Source organism: Pagrus pagrus, assembly GCF_965226575.1.
Source record: "Pagrus pagrus genome assembly, chromosome: 23".
NCBI lineage: Eukaryota > Metazoa > Chordata > Actinopteri > Spariformes > Sparidae > Pagrus > Pagrus pagrus.
The window spans coordinates 15,074,757-15,092,310 of NC_140205.1; the positions used below are offsets into that span (position 1 = coordinate 15,074,757).

Sequence of the window (17,554 nt, forward strand, 5' to 3'; positions counted from 1 at the left end):
TCCGAGCCACTCTTACCCAATCGCCTCGAAAAACAGCCACCGCAGCAGGGAAGGGATGAGAGCAACTTTTACTGTAGGTGCTGTAAATCTAGGTAGCTTATCCAGTTGAAGGGTTCATTGCAATAAAAAGCCAAATCTGTTTTGGGAAAATTGCAAACTTGTGTTCATTTTTCACTCAAACCAGGCAATTACACTCTAAAACACTGGTTCCAAAGCTTTTTTTGTCAGACGTAGCCCCACCGCAAGTAGGGTGTTAATGACGCAGGTCTATTTGAAGTGATTTTCATTTTCTGTAATTATGGCAAAATGGTTTCCCTGGTGACACCTTGTGTTTGTCCCTCAAATCCAGCTGAGTAATTCAACCATTTACCCTTTATATAATGCTAATTATTTCAACTCTTTGTCCATTTTAGCTTTGTTTACCATAGACCCACTTTTAGCCATCTTACCATTACATCACTTTCAGCTATTTATTTGAACTGTTCATTTATTAGCCACTCTTAGCTAACTATTTAGCTTACTTTACTATATGTAAATTGACTATTTCAAACATTTATCCATTAAGCTCAGGGGGCCTACTTTAGCTAACTACTTGAACTGTTTACTATTTTTGCTAACTTTTCAACCATTTATCCCTTACTTTTAGCTAACTATCGTATTTGAACAGTCCTTACTTTTAGCTAACTATCGTATTTGAATGGTCCTCACTTTTAGCTGTTTGAACTTATCATTCATTAGCTACTTTTAGCTAGCTATTTAGCTCACTGTACTATATGTAAGTTAACTATTTCAACCATTTATCCATTAGGGAGCTACGTTTAGCTAACTATTTGAATTGTTTATTCATTTTGCTAACAAGTTCAACTATTTATCTCTAACTTTTAGCTAACTATCGTATTTGAACAGTCCTTACTTTTAGCAAACTATTCGAACTGTTCATTCATTAGCTACTTTTAGCTAACTATTTCTAACCATTCATCCATTAGGCCCACGTTCAGCTAACTATTTGAACTGTTTATCATTTTTGCTAACTTTGCAGCCATTTTTCCCTTACATTTAGTAAGTGTTTGTTAATGATCTTCGAGGGAAGGTAGTGCTTAGGTGTTACAGCTGACTAAATGGATATGCATCTACTTCTCTGATGGGCGAAGTTGATGTGGCAGCTAACGACATCAGTGTTCAACAAATGAGGCAGATGATTTTCAGTTTTGTCACAGTTCATGTCTGAAACCTCTCAGTCTCCTCCACTGTCAGCCTACTCTGTGAAATACATTAGCAGCCTGTAAAAGGCACGTGAGACGGCAGCAGATTGCGAGGCATGATGTGGCAGCGTTCTGCATGTTGGCTGTACAGCTTACACTCATCTCTTAGCAGCCTCCAGAGGTGTCAAGGTGTGACTCAGCATCAGCCAGCTTACTGCTTGCTGAATTTTTTCAGGAAAAAAATGAACATGCATCACAGACCAGCTGAGGATGCAACTCTGGCTACCAGGCAAATAATCCATGGTGGTGCTTGTGAACATCTGTATGGGTGTGAAAAGGCAACAGCCCGTTAGACTGAGCCATCTCTTGGATGAGCAGTACTCCAGCAGCAGCTTTTATTTCAGCTGCGATTTGATGATCTATTAAAAATAAACCAGGTGTGTGCGCCTGACACAACCATGGCAAGCGAGGCTAAAGTTCAACACTGCAGGGCGGCATCCTCAGTGATACGAATACACGTGTTAAATCAGCTAAATTTAAGCAAAGTAGGTGATTAAAGAGGCAGAGGAAACAAAAAGGTGACCTCTTACCTTAAACTACAAGCAGAACTGACCACATTTGTTGAAAGTTTTATCAAACAAGTCACACATCTGCCTTCAGAAAACAGCTCAGTTTGCTCGGCCCGTTCTGCAACGCAAGGCTGTCATTTTTAAATGTGTACATTTTGCACAGCCTTTCATAACAGATCACAATTTGACGGTCAAGGGGAAAAACAAGACGTGTTTACAAATGTATCTGCTTTGTGCGCTGACTGAAAAAAGCCCTGCATTACAAAATACAAAGGGGCTGTGTTATTGGTGTGTTGCTTCATTGTACTGGTGAGGAAATGAAATGAGTTTGGAGGGAAAACAGCGGACAGGTGGGGGGTGAGGGAGATTCTTCTACATTGTTAATAATGTTATGTTGGCAGAGACACTGACGGTGCAGCACCTGGACACGGTGCAGCATGCACACAATACAGTTATCTAGTTCATCTTTGCATTGGGCGTAACTCCCAGGGGGGACACGGGCCCCATCCTGGAAATTAATATATATTTATCCCCCAAAATATCGACTTGAACACAACTTCAATAAACCTGGATATAAACTACGTGTGTGGTAAACTTTTATAAACTAAAAAATGTTGTCGCAAGAAGCATTGAAGTAGTACAACTTGAGCTTGAACTGTACTTTAAGGTGCAATATGTAAGAATCGGACACTTGTTGAATTTATACTCCAAACAAACAGGGGGCAGCGTATCACCAGAGTAACCGCTAACTGCAGTTAGCAGTCGTATTAGCTGACTTTTGTTTACAAAGAGGTACCGAGAGAACAGGGGTTTAGTTAGCCTGCTAACTTCAATAGATATATCTGTACCACCAATATATTAAAAAATATATATATATTTCTTCACATTCTGTTGATAATTTTGTGAAGGTACTGGCAGTGAAATGCTTACAGGCCAGCCCGACCTACATAAAAATATAAACAAAGACATGGAAATCTAGGGGAATCACCCCAATGTCTGCAACTGGGACAATAAACCAACAAACAAATGCCTCCTCTACAAGCCCCCAGGGAAATAAAATGTCAAACTGAAGGTGTACAGGGCTTGGGGTTTCAAGGTGTTCCTGAATAAACCCAGTTTCCTCACTAGAATGACGTGGGGCAGTCAAGAAAACACAACAGGGCCTAAACAGACCAGAGTTTCTGGCTGGCAATCTGAGGGGATGAGGTTCTCAATGGGTCAGGGACAGATTCCCCACCTCTGCGAAGCCTTCACAAAAAGGGCGTCGTCACACCATGATTGGATGGGAGGGAAATGCCCCAAGCTGCTTCCACTCCTCAATCAGGAGTCAGTGTCCCACCTGTGCTCAGGTGATCTGAATCCCCTGCAATCAGTCATGAGGGAAATCAGCCCAAACAAAGAAAGACTGCTACAAGTTTAGTTCCGTTGTTGGATGGTTTCAACTAAAATTCTAACATATTATTGCACCTTTAAGTTTACCAGATAAAACAAACTCTCTTTTGTAAGTGTAGTGGTGCTAAAGATATATTCTGCATGGGCGGATCAGTCCAAAGTACTGCAGGAGCAGCAGAACCCCGCTGCACCGATACACTGGTCTCATTGAAATGAATGAGGCGACTGGGTGTTTTCGTGCAGCGCTAATGTCTGTCTAACTGTGGAGATGGATTCGGAGTGACACGTGTACAAAGTCTTGTCGATCTCGGTCGCCATGGTGCTGTCAGCGGTGACGAGCAGACGTACAGTAGATGTGATGGGAGTTCAGTCCTGCTGAAAGTTCGGCTTGATGTGGTGAGTAAGCAGTCACAGTTAATTTGGGGAGTTCAGATGCCTCATCTTGTAAAAACACCCCTCGCAAAGCCTCCCGAGTTCGGAGTCGTGCTCCTGTTGTGTGAAGTCGAGTATAAATATTCACTCGAGGTAAAATAGGCGGCGTGTCAGAGTTCATCGCTGCTCGGCTCCTGGCGCTCAGGGTTCTTGATTCAAGTCGTCGTCTGGAAACGACTCCGGAAAGTAAAGGACGGATCAGTTCTTTGTTGGAAGAGTTTATAGAAGGTGCTTTTCTTTAAATAGCCCCTGAAGATCACACTGTTCTTCATTCTGGGAGCAGGAAAGGGGACTTTTCTTTTAGTTGCTAAGTGTCAGCGGCTGGTGACTCCCAGTGTTGCTAAGCTACTTTACTATTTCATTAAAATGTTGCAAATCCAGTTACACTCTGCAGTGACCGTTAGCGGTGAGTCCGCTCGTAGCCGAGCACGAGCTGAACGTCTCAATGATTTAATCTCCTCCGTCCCACTCGAGGTGCGAACGCGTCGGTGGATTCCAGGTGACGGCGTTTTTACCTTCCAGAGTCTGAGCCATCATTTAACAGCACATTAGGTAAACCAACAACACCTGCACAGTGACCATGATAATCTCTCAGCTAAGATTAGCTGCGCCTGCTGTGTGTCTCAGCTGAAAGATTACCACGGTCAGTGTGCAGGTGTTTGGATTTATCTCCTCAGCTGGATGAGACGCTCAAACGAATGCAAGAAAGAGAAAAAAAGAGGGAATCTTTATTGTTAGGACAATCACAGCCAATAGGGCACATGTGGACCACTTGATCTGCGCATTAAGCGCTGTGGACTGCTCCGAGGCTGCTTATAAAGCATCATGGAAAGTATAGTAAAGAAAGTGTGAAAAGTATTCACAAGCTCTGTCATTAACATGTAAATGGACAAGTATTGAGACTTCAGGTGCATATTTAAAACTCTGAAATCTTCACGGCTTTATACACCAAAGCATGGCCACCAACCAAGGACGTTACATTCAGTCTGGACGCTGCGTTACAGGCAGAGCTCCATTCGTTCCTATGAAAGCTGCTCAGTGGAGGTTCGAAGCCAAAAAAAGCTCGACTCCCATGTTGTGCGACCCCAAAGAGACCTCCACCAACCGAGCCTTCTCAGAACTTCTGGTTTGGTGCCCGGCTCACTTGGACGAGGATGAAGTAACTTCATCGTGCGGCTCTTCTAGACTTTCCAAATGTTATTGGACCGAATGGATCAAATTATGACAGTCAAACGAGCCATTTCGCGGAGGTTTGGCCACCACGAAAACTGGCTTCATGGCCTGCTGCTCTTCCTGGGGGCTTGGCACCAACAGGGACTGCATGGTGCATTCAAGTGGAGCTTGTAAATTCAGAAATCTGTGCTCAAATAGTCATGTTTGAGGTTTAAATTGGAAATGTTTCTACTTTTTCCTGTTTCCTGTTTGTTGAAATACTGTACATGGGCCTACATCTGTCATCACTTTCTCCCTCTTTCATGACAGCAGTTTTAATAATTAGATGCAAAAAAGAGAGCTGGGAGAGATTAATAAGTGTCTTGTGCTAAAAGATACTTATTAAGTATCTTTATTATTCGCTTATTATTCGTTAATAAGCTATTCTGAGAATGAACGGCTTCAACAAAATTACCATCACAACACCTACAGTTGTTCCTGTAACGTCGCCTGAAGTCGCAGCAATATGAACAAAAACTCTTCGGCGGAGCTCAACTAACTGCAAATTTATGATTGAAAAAAATTAATCATTTTTTAAATAAGTTCACCCCGAGTACGAGCTGTATGAGTGATCAAAGATTGATTAATTACTGACAAAATGGGTGCATTCTCCCAGTCGCTGTGAGGACTTTATTCTGCATCCCACACAAGAAAAAAAAGAACTTTTATTCCTGCCAAAACAGAATCTTTTAATTAGCTCACAGTCATCAATTAATGTCTCTCCTCCCACAGAATGTAAGCATGTGTCTTTCTAAATGTGAGCAGAGATAGGAGTCACTTTCTGAGCTAAGAGACAGATTAACAGCAGATTTCTTCCCGATTTGAGCACAAAAGTGCAGAAAAGAATCACTAAATGCTTCATCAGTTATGTTGTATATATATTCTGTTGCTTTAAAAACACGCAGTCATCTCTTAAGCTGCCAAAAATCACTTTCCATTCACCGCCCAACATATTTGGATCCCTCCGTTGCCTCAGCACCGACTCTTAAATTGAAACTGATTTACATCACAGTTGCCAGAAGCCTCAGCAGTGCATCTAAAATCCTCTCCGGAGAGACATCCTCAATCTGCGAGCTATCCTTCGTTGTGACAATAACGCCGTCGCCGTGCGGCTCCATCTCTTCGAGAAAAAGAAATAAAATTGAATCAGGAAATTGATTTCAGACACGGGCTTAAAGTTCCATGAAAGTGCCGTGAAGTCTCGTCTCAAACGTTTTCTGCCTTAGTGATCCCAGAGCGGTGTAACATTTACCGGTGTGAGCCCTCGATGAAAGGGACTCACGCTGGCGGCCGGCGCTTTACGGGCCTGTAAATTGGTGGAGCTGGGAGGGCATGGGGAGGTAAACAGCGACGGCTGACGCTACGATAGTGACACGCTGCACAAATAAACAGCTAAACAGGTAAAATGTGTAGAGAGGAAAATGGCCGGGAGGCAAAAAAACTGAAAGGAGAAAGCTGATTTTGCAGTGGATCTCTTGCTTCTTCTTCTTCTTCTGTGTTGGCACTTCTCCCATCTTTCATCACACATTATTGTAGGTGTGTGTGTGTGTGTGTGTGTGTGTGTGTGTGTGTGTGTGTGTGTGTGTGAAAAATGTGCACATGCGGGCACCTTCCTGCGACCATTGTTGGTTTTAATGTATTTTTAATTTCCCATGAAGTGACTGGAGTCCTCAGTGACCGGCGGTCTATAATTGGCTGCCTGTGTGAACATCAGTCAGCCTAACGAGCGCCAGGGAGCGTCTACTGTGGGGCTGCTGCATGTGCACAAAACTACACACACACACACACAGACACACAGACACACAGAGACAGACAGACACACACACAGACACACACACACACACACACACACACACACACACACAGGTGTGCACACACGGTTGCAAGTGAATGCAGCCTGGTTCTCGTTTTCTGTGTCTTCTCTGCATCCCCCCCTTAACACACACACACACACACACAGGGAAAGAAAGTCTCATTAACCAGGCCGGTTGCCGCCATTTCCTCCAGAGGGATCAGACAAGAAGTGTTTACCTGTAAAGACCGTGTGTACGGGAGCGGTGTGTGAATACAACCGATACAATTAGCTACACGCACAGCTGTTAGCCACCGCCGGCCCGCCACGCTGGCTAATGCATGCAGGGACGCTGTAGCGTACTAAATGTGTTCATTACAAACACGAGCGCAAGAAAAAGGAGCAGCGGTTTCTGAGGGTGGATTGAAAGTATCTGTGTTTTTCCCTCATGGTGAAGAAGCACGGTGTAGAAATGTGATGCTGAAAGGCGGACATGATGCAGACAACAAGACACAACTCAAAACAACTTTGTCATATATAGGATTTATTTACACTTTCTATTTACAGATTTTTGTTTCAAAATCTTCTCTGTACACATTTTTAAATTCAAGACCCCGCGACTCCTGTCCGTCACCCACACGCTCTCGTATTATTAGAGGCAAAAGACAAAAGGGGGAGGATTTTTTGTACTCTTCAGTTTGGTTTTTCATAAACTCATTTTCATGTCTGGAGAAGTAGAGCCAGAAAAAAAACCCTCAAAATAAAAAGATATGAAAGCAGCTGAAGATGTTACTTTAGGACACCCTCCTGAAGACGCTCCAAAGAATGTTTGAAGTTTGCCCGTGTGTGTGTGTGTGTGAGAGTGTGTGTATGTCGGCTTAGGGCTCCAGCCAGATACCACCTCGGCCTTCATCACCATGGAGACTGTGTGTGTGTGTGTACAGACAGCGGGTTATAAGTCAGGTTAACTTGAAACTGGTAGCCTGTGTGTGTGTGTGTGTGTGTGTGTGTGTGTGTGTGTGTGTGTATAAGACCATTTCTTTTCACAGCAGTGTGAGTAGGCAGCTACTTCTCATTAAAGGGAAATTACTGCATCTGACATGACAGCAAAAATAAACTCTAATGATTTGAAAAGAAGAAGAAAGGGAGTAGAGGTGGAAGGTCCAAGCCTTCTGTTTGACCATGACACACACACTCTCACTCTCTCTCTCTCACACACACACTCACACCTACACACACACAGTAACTGTCAACGTCGAACATTACTTGTTCTTGTGACGCCGCCACCAGCCCCTCCCTCCTGTGATCAACATGAATGTGTGCAATAAGGCAACATAACTTCTTGAAAAGTAGGGCTTTGGATAATAAACAGGACAATAAATGACTGTTTGCGAATCCCCGCCCGTCTTAGTTACTGTTGCTTCACCCGTCAAGCTTTACATTCTCCGTATATGAGCAGTTTACAGTGACAGCAGTGGCAGATGTTAGAATTGTTTGTAGATGAGTCCTCATCTCAGGCCGGGGCAACTGTTGGTGGCAGATTTTATAAAGCTACTGTTAGCTACATGAGTTTAAAAATCACGGGAAACGCTGACTAGGTTAACTGCTTTACAGTTAACCTCTTGTTTTTAGTTTCATTGTATTTTTTCCTTACCATTATTTGTAACAGCAGAAGCTAACATAAGCTAATTATCTACTACTGTAGGTAGTTAGCTGGTTAGCTAACACCGTATTTAATGAATTCCTGACAGTTAACCTCTTGTGTTTTCGGTTTTGGAGAGGCTTAAAAAAAAAACACCACTCTCAAAACACTTAAGATATTGAATATGTGTCTAATCAGAGCCCCCTGCACACTGCTTCAACATGGAGAGATCCAAAGCTGGACAGGTCTGCAGCTGCTAAGCCTCGACTGGACGATCCCGGGTTGAAGGAGGGGTTTAGCAAACAATCAGGTGCCATGTTTGAACTATTAAATGCCCAGAGTATAATCGAACAGTTCATGTTGGAAAACTAAGACGTGCAGATACATTTTCTTCCTTTTCACAGCAAATTCAAAACGTCATACTATTGCTTGCAGAGCTCTAAAAACCTTTCAAGTTCATTTGAGGTCAAAAATATAATGAGGATGTTGTTTCATGTCTCCACGGTCAGGCACAACTCAATAGGCTTGTCATGTAAACAGCATGAAAAAATAAAAACCAAGAAAAGAAAAGAACAAATCTTTAAAATGCTGATTGAAAGAATATATCTCATATAAAAAAAGAGAGTAAGAGGAAAAAAAAGGCTATAGACTTTTAAATTAAGTGCAGTTTTTCCTTGTCAGAGAGCATGGGAGATGAGGGGCTCGTGAAACTGGTGCAGATTGAGTATTTAAAAAAAAAAAAAAAAAAAAAAAAAAATCCCACCGTGTGATCAAAGACTGACAGCTCTCAGAGAAAAAGCGCTGAAACTTCCAAGGAAACACAGCCCGGTCCCCTCTCTCCTTCCATCTCCCCTTCACACACCTACGCACACCGTGTTTGTGGGCCGGGGTGACAATAATGGATCCTGGCGGAGTCGCGACAGGAGGCTCCGAACGTTAACAGCTTCGTGTTATGTCATGAATGTCTGATTGCCGCCCCGCCCCCACCCTCCTCCTCTTAACGTTACACCAATATGGTGCTACTGACTTCCCATGTGCTGTATGTGAACAGAGCACATATGATCAGGGTTAAACAGGGGTCGTGTGCGCAAGAATAATACGGCCGTATCTAAACGCACCTGCTGTTTTTGTTCATTTATGTGCAGCCCGCCATTTTAGATCATTCTCTTCCTCTTTTATACATTTTCTAAATTTACAGCAAAGGGGCTGTTCCAGCTTTGGCTCAGATTACCTCTTGTTTTTATGACAATATGGAGGATATGGAGATTGCCGGATTCCTGAAGCTGAGTGAGGATAGCGCTTTGTATTGTAAGTGTGTCTAATACATCTCCAGGATGTGACACTCTCCCATATCTCTGATGATCTGCTCTGGATAAACTGGCCATCTGTGCAGAATACAAAGTGAGAACTGAATACTTTTCATGTGCACACGAGCGAAGAAGTTATTCTGTAGATTTTGCAGCAGTTACAACACGATTCAATTAAAAATTCAAAAAATGCACCTGCTGCTTTTATGTGTGTACAGGCGTTAAAATCACTTGGCAAGGAAGGTTTTTGTGGATGATGGATATTAACGAGAATGACTGGATAATGTTGAGCTCAGGACAGAATACCTTGAGAGGGTGGCGTCATGAAAACAGGGTCCAAAGAAAGAACAGGAAGAAAAATAAAGAGACGTATCTTACTGCACTGTGTAGATCTGGAGAGGACATTTTGACTGATTTTTGAATAAACTAAATAAAGAAACTCTCTTTGTTTTCATGACTGAATAAACAAACTGACCTTAAAGGACAACACAGTTTCATACCGTTTTATTTTGTTTATATGTGGCGGACCCTGCCACCTTTCTAGCTTCAAACAGTGTTCTGGGGACCTTATTTTCCTCTGAGAACAGCTTGTTTATACAGTTATGGAAAAAGTAAATATTTGAGTTCCTCATTAATATTTGTTTGAATTTCTTCTCCAAAACAAATCAACCCTGTAACGAAGCACTTTTTTTTCTTTGAATACCAAATTTAGCTTCCATTAGGATGATTAAACTCCTGATTTGGACCGCAAATAGTTTATTTTGACCTCATACTAATGACACGTCTGTTGTTATCACCTGTGCACGCCTTATCGAGTGGATTTCTAGCTCTCACCACTCATGTATGTGTTCTGAGGTAGTCCTGGGTTCAGAGAGGAGGAGAGACAGTTAATAAATAAGAGCCTTCATATAGAAGCAGATGGAAGGAAAACCTCACAGCCTTCTGTGATGTTGATGTGACTCCTGAACTGCTGTGTTACAAAGGTGTGTGTGGTTTGTGGAAGGAGGGAGACTCGTTCACCTCGCGGACCGACAATCTCTCTTTGCAAAGTCCAAATGTGTTTGAAGAGAAACAATCTGCGTCACAAAGCAGGAGAGCGAAGACAAACAGGAGACGTTCCTTCAGGTTGTGTTGTGACCAGGAGAGAGGGCTCGGATATGTAAACCATCTTGCAGAGTTGCCCTCTGCCATCGTTCTTTGCCTTTGCAATTGGAAAAAAATGTCACATTTTTGCCTCTGGGAACAAAAAGCGATGTATTGCCATGGTGGTGGAAATAACAATTAGCAGAAAAGAAACATTTTCTGAGCCAGACTGAGCCCCCCGGTGCTGCTGAGCAATACGGTCCTGCATCAGGCCTGAGGTTGTAACTCTGAGGCGTCGGCTTGAGCCGGACCGACCTTCAACAAAAAAAAAGTTGTGGTCTTCAACGCTGGAGAGGGTTCGTTCTGCACTGGACTGACGGAGTGCACATTTCAGAGCTGATCAGAAAAAAATAATTTAAAAAAAGACATGTTAGAATGCTACACCGCACGTCCTCTCAGTCATTGGTTGATTCAAATCTCTTAGTAGCTGAAAGGCCCACCGGGCAATACGGGGAAAGGGAGGTTAAGAAACGGGGGAGGTCCTTCCATTTGGCAACAGAGGCCTCTAAGTTCAGTAGACGACCGCAGGGCACGAGAGGAGGAAGAGGAGAGGAAGGAGGAGGAGGAGGAGGAGGAGGAAGAGGAGGGCAGCTGCAGAGAGCCACGCTTATCATCTCTTGTAGTGGTTGGGCGCGTCAGCGAAGGCAAACTTCAACCTGTAGGCTTCAGCCAGCAGCACACTCACTTCCTCGTTGCCCCAGTGCATTGTGGGAAGGTTCTGCAGGAGGATCATCAGACCCTGTTGAGGGAAAAAAAAGAGAGCGGTTCAGAGAAAAGCACCACAAATCAGTTTCTGAGATGCAAAGACACTGATGTGAGAATATTAATCTACAACTGTTCTTGAGAGAAGAGGGGGGAAGAGTGTGTCCATTATTTTTTGTGTGTTTTTTGAGGTTGTAATATTATTCTGTCGCTTCCCAGCTGTGTTCCTTATGTCTTCAAATTCTAATTTTGTTCAACATATGTATGTTTAAGGGTCAAAATGCCCAGGCCCTCTGAAAACATCAGGATGTTGCCAACCCACCTAATATGGATATTATGAGCCGGGGAGCAGCTACCAATGATTAATAGTGTTTTGACAAACAGCAACCTACAAATTCTGCGTAGTACGCCTCTAAATTAAGGTTTCATATTAATAAAAAGCATCACCTTCCTACTCTAAGCTCATATCTTGGAAGCTAACAGTGTGGTCACTCTTCAGACGAACACTGTCAGCGAACTTGCGTGTGTGTGGGAAGGGGAAGGCACGAGCGCCGCAACCTAAGTCACTGCCTCTACTAACGCCTGAGTGTTCATCTTAAAAACCTGGAAATAACACGGACGGACTCGCTCTTTGAAGCATGTGAAAATGTTTAGTAGACACCTAAAAATAAAACTACAGATCCAAATTTTGTACAAGTATCCAAATGTGACCACAATATAAAATATCATTACAAGCCTTAGCTGCATCCGGGAGCCTGCAAAGTATACCCTTCGGGGTCTGCTGTGTACACGTGTAATGCTAGTGTAGCCGACAGGCCCAGATGCACTTGTTTTCCTTCTCTTCCTGTGTGTTTGAGTCTGACACAGATGTTATTAACTCAGTCAAAGTGGTTTAATAACAGCTGTGAGAGAGGAGGAGAAAATAAAAGATAAAACAGCCGGGTGGGGGTACAGGGGGGGAAGAAACTCAGGAAAGAAAAGTATAAAGTGTCAAGTACAATTCAGTGGAGCTCGAGCCTTTCCCCAGATCCCCGTTCTGTACATTACTATGTTAGTAAGAAGAGAGACAACAGCTACACACACCCTCACACACACACGAACGCTGGTTCAATCTCGCCGACTAATGCCTCTCTCTCAGAGGGGAATGAGACTGGTTAGCAGTGAGACAGATGAGTCCGCGCGTGTGTGTGTGTGCGCGCATGCTATGGATCAGTGTCCCGGGAGCTTTCATCATCGAGGCTGAAATCATTGCCGTGACAACAGGGTTTACAACCAATCATGGTGTTGATAATCACATCGGAGGACAAATCACGTCGGGTCTTCTGGTGTCTACACTCATCTGACTCCTGAGAAGTTTGCTGCCGTCTGAGAGGATGTGACCGGGTTGCAAAAAAATATCCTAACGCCGCTTTAAGTATTTGTAATTGTAATGAAGTGAGTGTCAAAGTGCTCCGAAATCTTCATGCAGATCGCATCCTCATCTTTCATCAACTGCTGAGAAAGTCAAACTACACAAAACTTTAGGTGCGTATACTCACTACTTGCATTATTTTACCCTCCCACGTATTAAATTTAAGGTGTTTGGCTCCATTAATTTTTTTTCCTTCCTCGCACGTTTTTAATGAGCCGGTGAGACGACCCTGATGACTTTTCAACAAGAAAGCATTTGTATTCCGGGCGAGGGTTGAAAAGTACAAGTTTTCTTCAACTAATTAAGCTCAAAGCTGCCATCCTAGCCAGATTTTTACAGATTAGGCAGCATCTTTTTTTTTTTTTTTTTGCATCCTTCTGAATAACTCAAAGGTGAACCCGGCTGAATCCCAGTTTTGGTGTTACTATTAAATCTTAAAAATTGTTGTCTCTCTGAGCTTAACGGACAGAGTAGCTGTTGATTGTTTTGTTGACTTTCACGAGCCTCAGGCATTTAGAATAGTTGAAAAACTGTGGTATGTCAAAAATTCAAAGGAAGGGAGTGAAAGCTGAAAATGCAAACAAATCCGGCCTCTGGTGTCATCAAACAAAACAAGACTCGAGGTTCATGATCAGATTCTGCTGCTCTACATCACTCTCATCAAAATCAAGCAGCCGCTTTTTAATTCTACAGTTTCCAGAATAGACGCTCCTTTGAGAAAGAGACCTGGACCTTGACTTTGAAAGGTTGACCTAATGACTTCCCCCCCTTGGTTCAGAAAAGCGCTCTTCTCTGAAGTATTTTCACTCAGAGGGATGGAGAGACACGGAGAAGCGGAAGAAAGAGAGGAGGCAGCCTGATCAGAATTCAGCTGGCCTTTCTCTCATTAGTATTCAACGGAGCATCGCTATCAGCTCTCCCCCTTTCATCGCTCGCTCTCTCTCCCATTCACACTCGCATTCGCAATCCGGCGATGTTGCGCGCCGCCAAAGGAGTGGGGGTCGTGACTTGTAATGTGCGATTTGTGTTACGTCTGCTCACGTGAGAACGATTAGATGCTTAAAAAAAACAAAAAAACAATGTCGGACTGCAGATGTCCTGCTGAACATCTGCCACACATTAAGCTGAATACAACAAGTATTTCATTTGAATAGAACAAAGCTACTCACATGTAGTTCATGTGTCTGCAGTGCAGCAGAGTGCGGGTCATGTGTATGTATGGTATGTATTTATGTGAATGTGTGTGTATAGTAAGTGCTTTGTGCATTGCTCTAGTGCTCCTGGATGCCTGGGGCTAGACACCGTGTACTTCCCCCTACTGTACTTCACTGCCCCGGGCTCTCCAGGAAAAATGGATGCTTCCCTATGGAATAACATCACTGTCTTCTGGCTACACATGACTTGTAGTGGAAATGAATGTATGCTGAGGATAAAACAGTCTCTCATAGTTTCTTTATTTTAATGAATTTTAAATGCTTGACATCAGTGGATAGATTTATTACCTGAACCAGATAATTAAAGAAGTGATTCACCGCTGGGAAGATGGGACTAGCATAAAACTGTCTCTGCAGCAGGAAGACACAAATATTTTTGAAATTGGTCCTCATGACCAGAGAAAACAGAGAAAAAGGGCAGTGGTATTCCCCTTTGCTCAAAAGGTAGAAAACCAGAATTCATTATGTGGTGCAGCTCTACTGATGTTGCTGTGAGTTTTGCCATCACTGAATCTGTACTTAGAGAGACCGCTAACACTAGCTAGCTAACCCTCCACTGTGAAACACGAGATGAACACAGCAGTGTGTGAGTGGGAGCTGCCAATGACTCAGCAGGTGTTGAAATAACATGAAACTAAAAAGCAGGAAAAAGCTAACCAGCTGACTTTTGCGGCTAATGAGCTTCCACTCGAAGTCGAAGCCTAGCTCGCTAACTCTGCTTGTCCTTTCGAATACAAACATTACCATACAATGTGGTCTCCTAAAAGTTAAATATGTAAAAGGGCAGAGTTCCTAAATCATCAGTCTACATTACCAGTGCTATGTGGTCAACATATCAATGTTCGTAGGCTATACAGGGTTATAACGTACAGCTACTTTCAAACACTCATCCAAAATCTTGTGGAAAAAACCCAAATATTTTCAAAAATGGATTTATTGTATTCTGAAAAATTTCATATTCAACTGTGCCATAGCCTTAGGCTTTTTACACTGCACAAGGGATCCTCGCTGATTTTTGAGATGCGGGGTGTTTTTGAGGTGCAGAAAATTGAAACAGTTTGAGAATCTCTCAGAAACAACCAGCTGACATTAATAAATCTCACAGCGCTCAGTTGGACTTGATACATAAAATGTCCGTGTGTCAAATGAGATGTAGATGGATAAGTGGTAGGAGGGAAATTTACCATGTGCTACCATATCTTTATGAATCAACAACAGGCACTAATTGCTATGCTACAGGAGAAGGACCAACCGCCGTCTAATCAAGTGCTGCTTCGAGTGTTACAGCCTTTCAGCAACACACCCAAACAAACGACGTACACAGGAGCGCTCTCACGCATGCTCCGCCACACAAGTGCACACCCACAGTGACTGAGGAGCTTCATTAAGAGCATATTTCTGCGTGCGAACCATCTGCTGGCTATCACTTCTGTTGGGCTAATGACTTTAATACGGTTTAATTGCATACATCTCGCTGTCAGGGGGGAACGCTGCGCTCACTCCACTCCACACAGGTGGCAACACTTCACGCTGAGAGGCCACAAGTGTCTGTGGGAATGAGTCAGTGCGTTCGCTTGAGAGAGGAAAGGAATGTGTGCAATCCATGAAATTCGATGTACGTTTGCCGCGCGTTCGGAGGTTGCGGAAAGGATGTGTATGCAAATGGAAAAACGAGAAAGAGATGTAACTACAGAGTACACGGAGATGCCTGTTCGTCACGGTGTGTGTGTCAGTGTTATAGGAAGAAATCAGTGAAAAAGATGACAGTAAATTGAAGCTACAGGCAAGACAGAAAAGGGACACAGAGATGTGTGTGTGTGTGTGTGTGTGTCTGTGTGGTTAATCGGGCATGAGTGTCCATTTATCCCACAATACTAACAATCACATTGATCCGCCATTACTGTGTACAGTAAGCTACAAAAAAAAAAAAAAAAGGCAATTAGCTCTCCATCTCCTGCGCTTGGCAAGGCTTAAAGTGGTTAATGGCTATTGATACTGAGAAGAAAGCAGATTGTCAATAGAGTCGGTGCTCAGGCTCTTTCTTCAAAAAGTGAATGGGTTACACAGAGAGGCAAGGCCACCGTCAAGTGGAATTTACATGCCGTACTTATAGTTATGGTTTTGACCTGTGCGTGGCTCATTCAGTACACTCATATGTTCATCTACACTCCACATTCATAAAGCCATACATTCACCTGGGGCAAAGCAGCGGCTGATAAACAAGTAAGACACCGCGTTTTGAACTTAGCAGGGCGGTTTTACAGTCGGATCTGTGAGCACTGAGTCGGATCGGACTGCGCTGAATATTAGTTAAAAGAACTGAAGCCTCAAATAGAGGCAAAGAGAGATATTACTTTACATATTATCAACGCAGTGACTGGAGCTATCTGTGCTAATGGTGGCTTCTGCTGAACTTCGCTAGCAGACACATGCACATGCACATGGACACAGATAAAACACACAATTAAAGCCCACTCTTCCTGCGAGCCAAACAGTCTATTTGCTGGCAGAATGAGATGGTGCTAAGTGAAGTGAGTGCAATGAGTGCCCAAAGTCCTGCGAGGTGCCTTGCTGTCTTTCCTGCGGTGACAACTACAGCTCCCTGCAGCAAGCACTGAGAGCCCTGGAGAAATTAATGGGGGGAGAGATGACAGGTGTTGATGCGCCGAAACATGCCAACAGACACACATCTGTGGCTAAAAATGGCAATCGACTGGAGTAACTGTTGTTTTCCTTTGACATGTATCATTCCACCTCCGACCTCCTTCAACCACACACATCTACATGAACACACGCACAGTGATGAGGTCGCGCACACATACAGTCACCTGCGTGCACAAACACTCCAGGTAGTGGATGGTGGTAATGGTGTTTTGCAGCACCCCGAGGTGTAATGGGCCTAGGCACTGCTCTGTTGGGGCCATTAGCTTTCTGTAGTTCGTATAATTACACAAAATGGGCACTCTGGCAAACAGTCGGTGCTAATGTAGGAGTGAGGCACTGTAGCATGTGGAGGTAAGAGCTGACATAGGATGGCACAGCCAAGTTGTCTTGTAAAAAGGTTGGCACGTAAAAAGCTCAGCAGATTAATAGAGTGGCAGCACAGTCCTGTGTGGATGACACACCTCTGCTGCAGGATGTGTTACAGCATAATGCCAGCGGGGGCTCTCCGCTTTACACGGGGAAACTGGTGTGGCTGAAGCTGATAGGGGCTTTGGGATTTAATGTCAAGTCGCACTGTAACCAGGTAGTTCAGGTTATTATCCGCCATGCACACAGCCCTGTTCAGAGGAGTACACAACATGGAGATTACAACATCCATACAGTGCGTCGGACAGTTCTGGACTGATAATGGACACCTCCTAGGCCATTATCCTGCTTAAACCATGGTCACTTAGCAAAGAAAAGAAATTAGGACCATCTATGTTGTATTTTTATGTATTGGATCGACGGTTTTTCACAAGCAATAACTCTGTTTACCTGGCAACACCTGAGAGTTTGAGTATTAGCTGCAACAATCCCATAAAGGTTCTTAT

The 17,554-nt window shown here is 43.5% G+C and overlaps 1 protein-coding gene across 3 annotated transcripts in view; it reads right to left on the reverse strand.

Moving 5' to 3' along the window:
- Positions 1-7,132: 7,132 nt before the first annotated feature.
- Positions 7,133-17,554, reverse strand: part of tbc1d22a (TBC1 domain family, member 22a) — a 126,640-nt gene continuing 116,218 nt past the window's right edge. For all 3 annotated transcript variants that reach the window (XM_084345642.1, XM_084345640.1, XM_084345641.1), the window contains one exon: positions 7,133-11,430. In XM_084345642.1, coding sequence (XP_084201768.1) covers positions 11,302-11,430 — 129 coding nt within the window. In that variant the 3' untranslated portion in view covers positions 7,133-11,301. The remainder of the gene's footprint in view (positions 11,431-17,554) is intronic.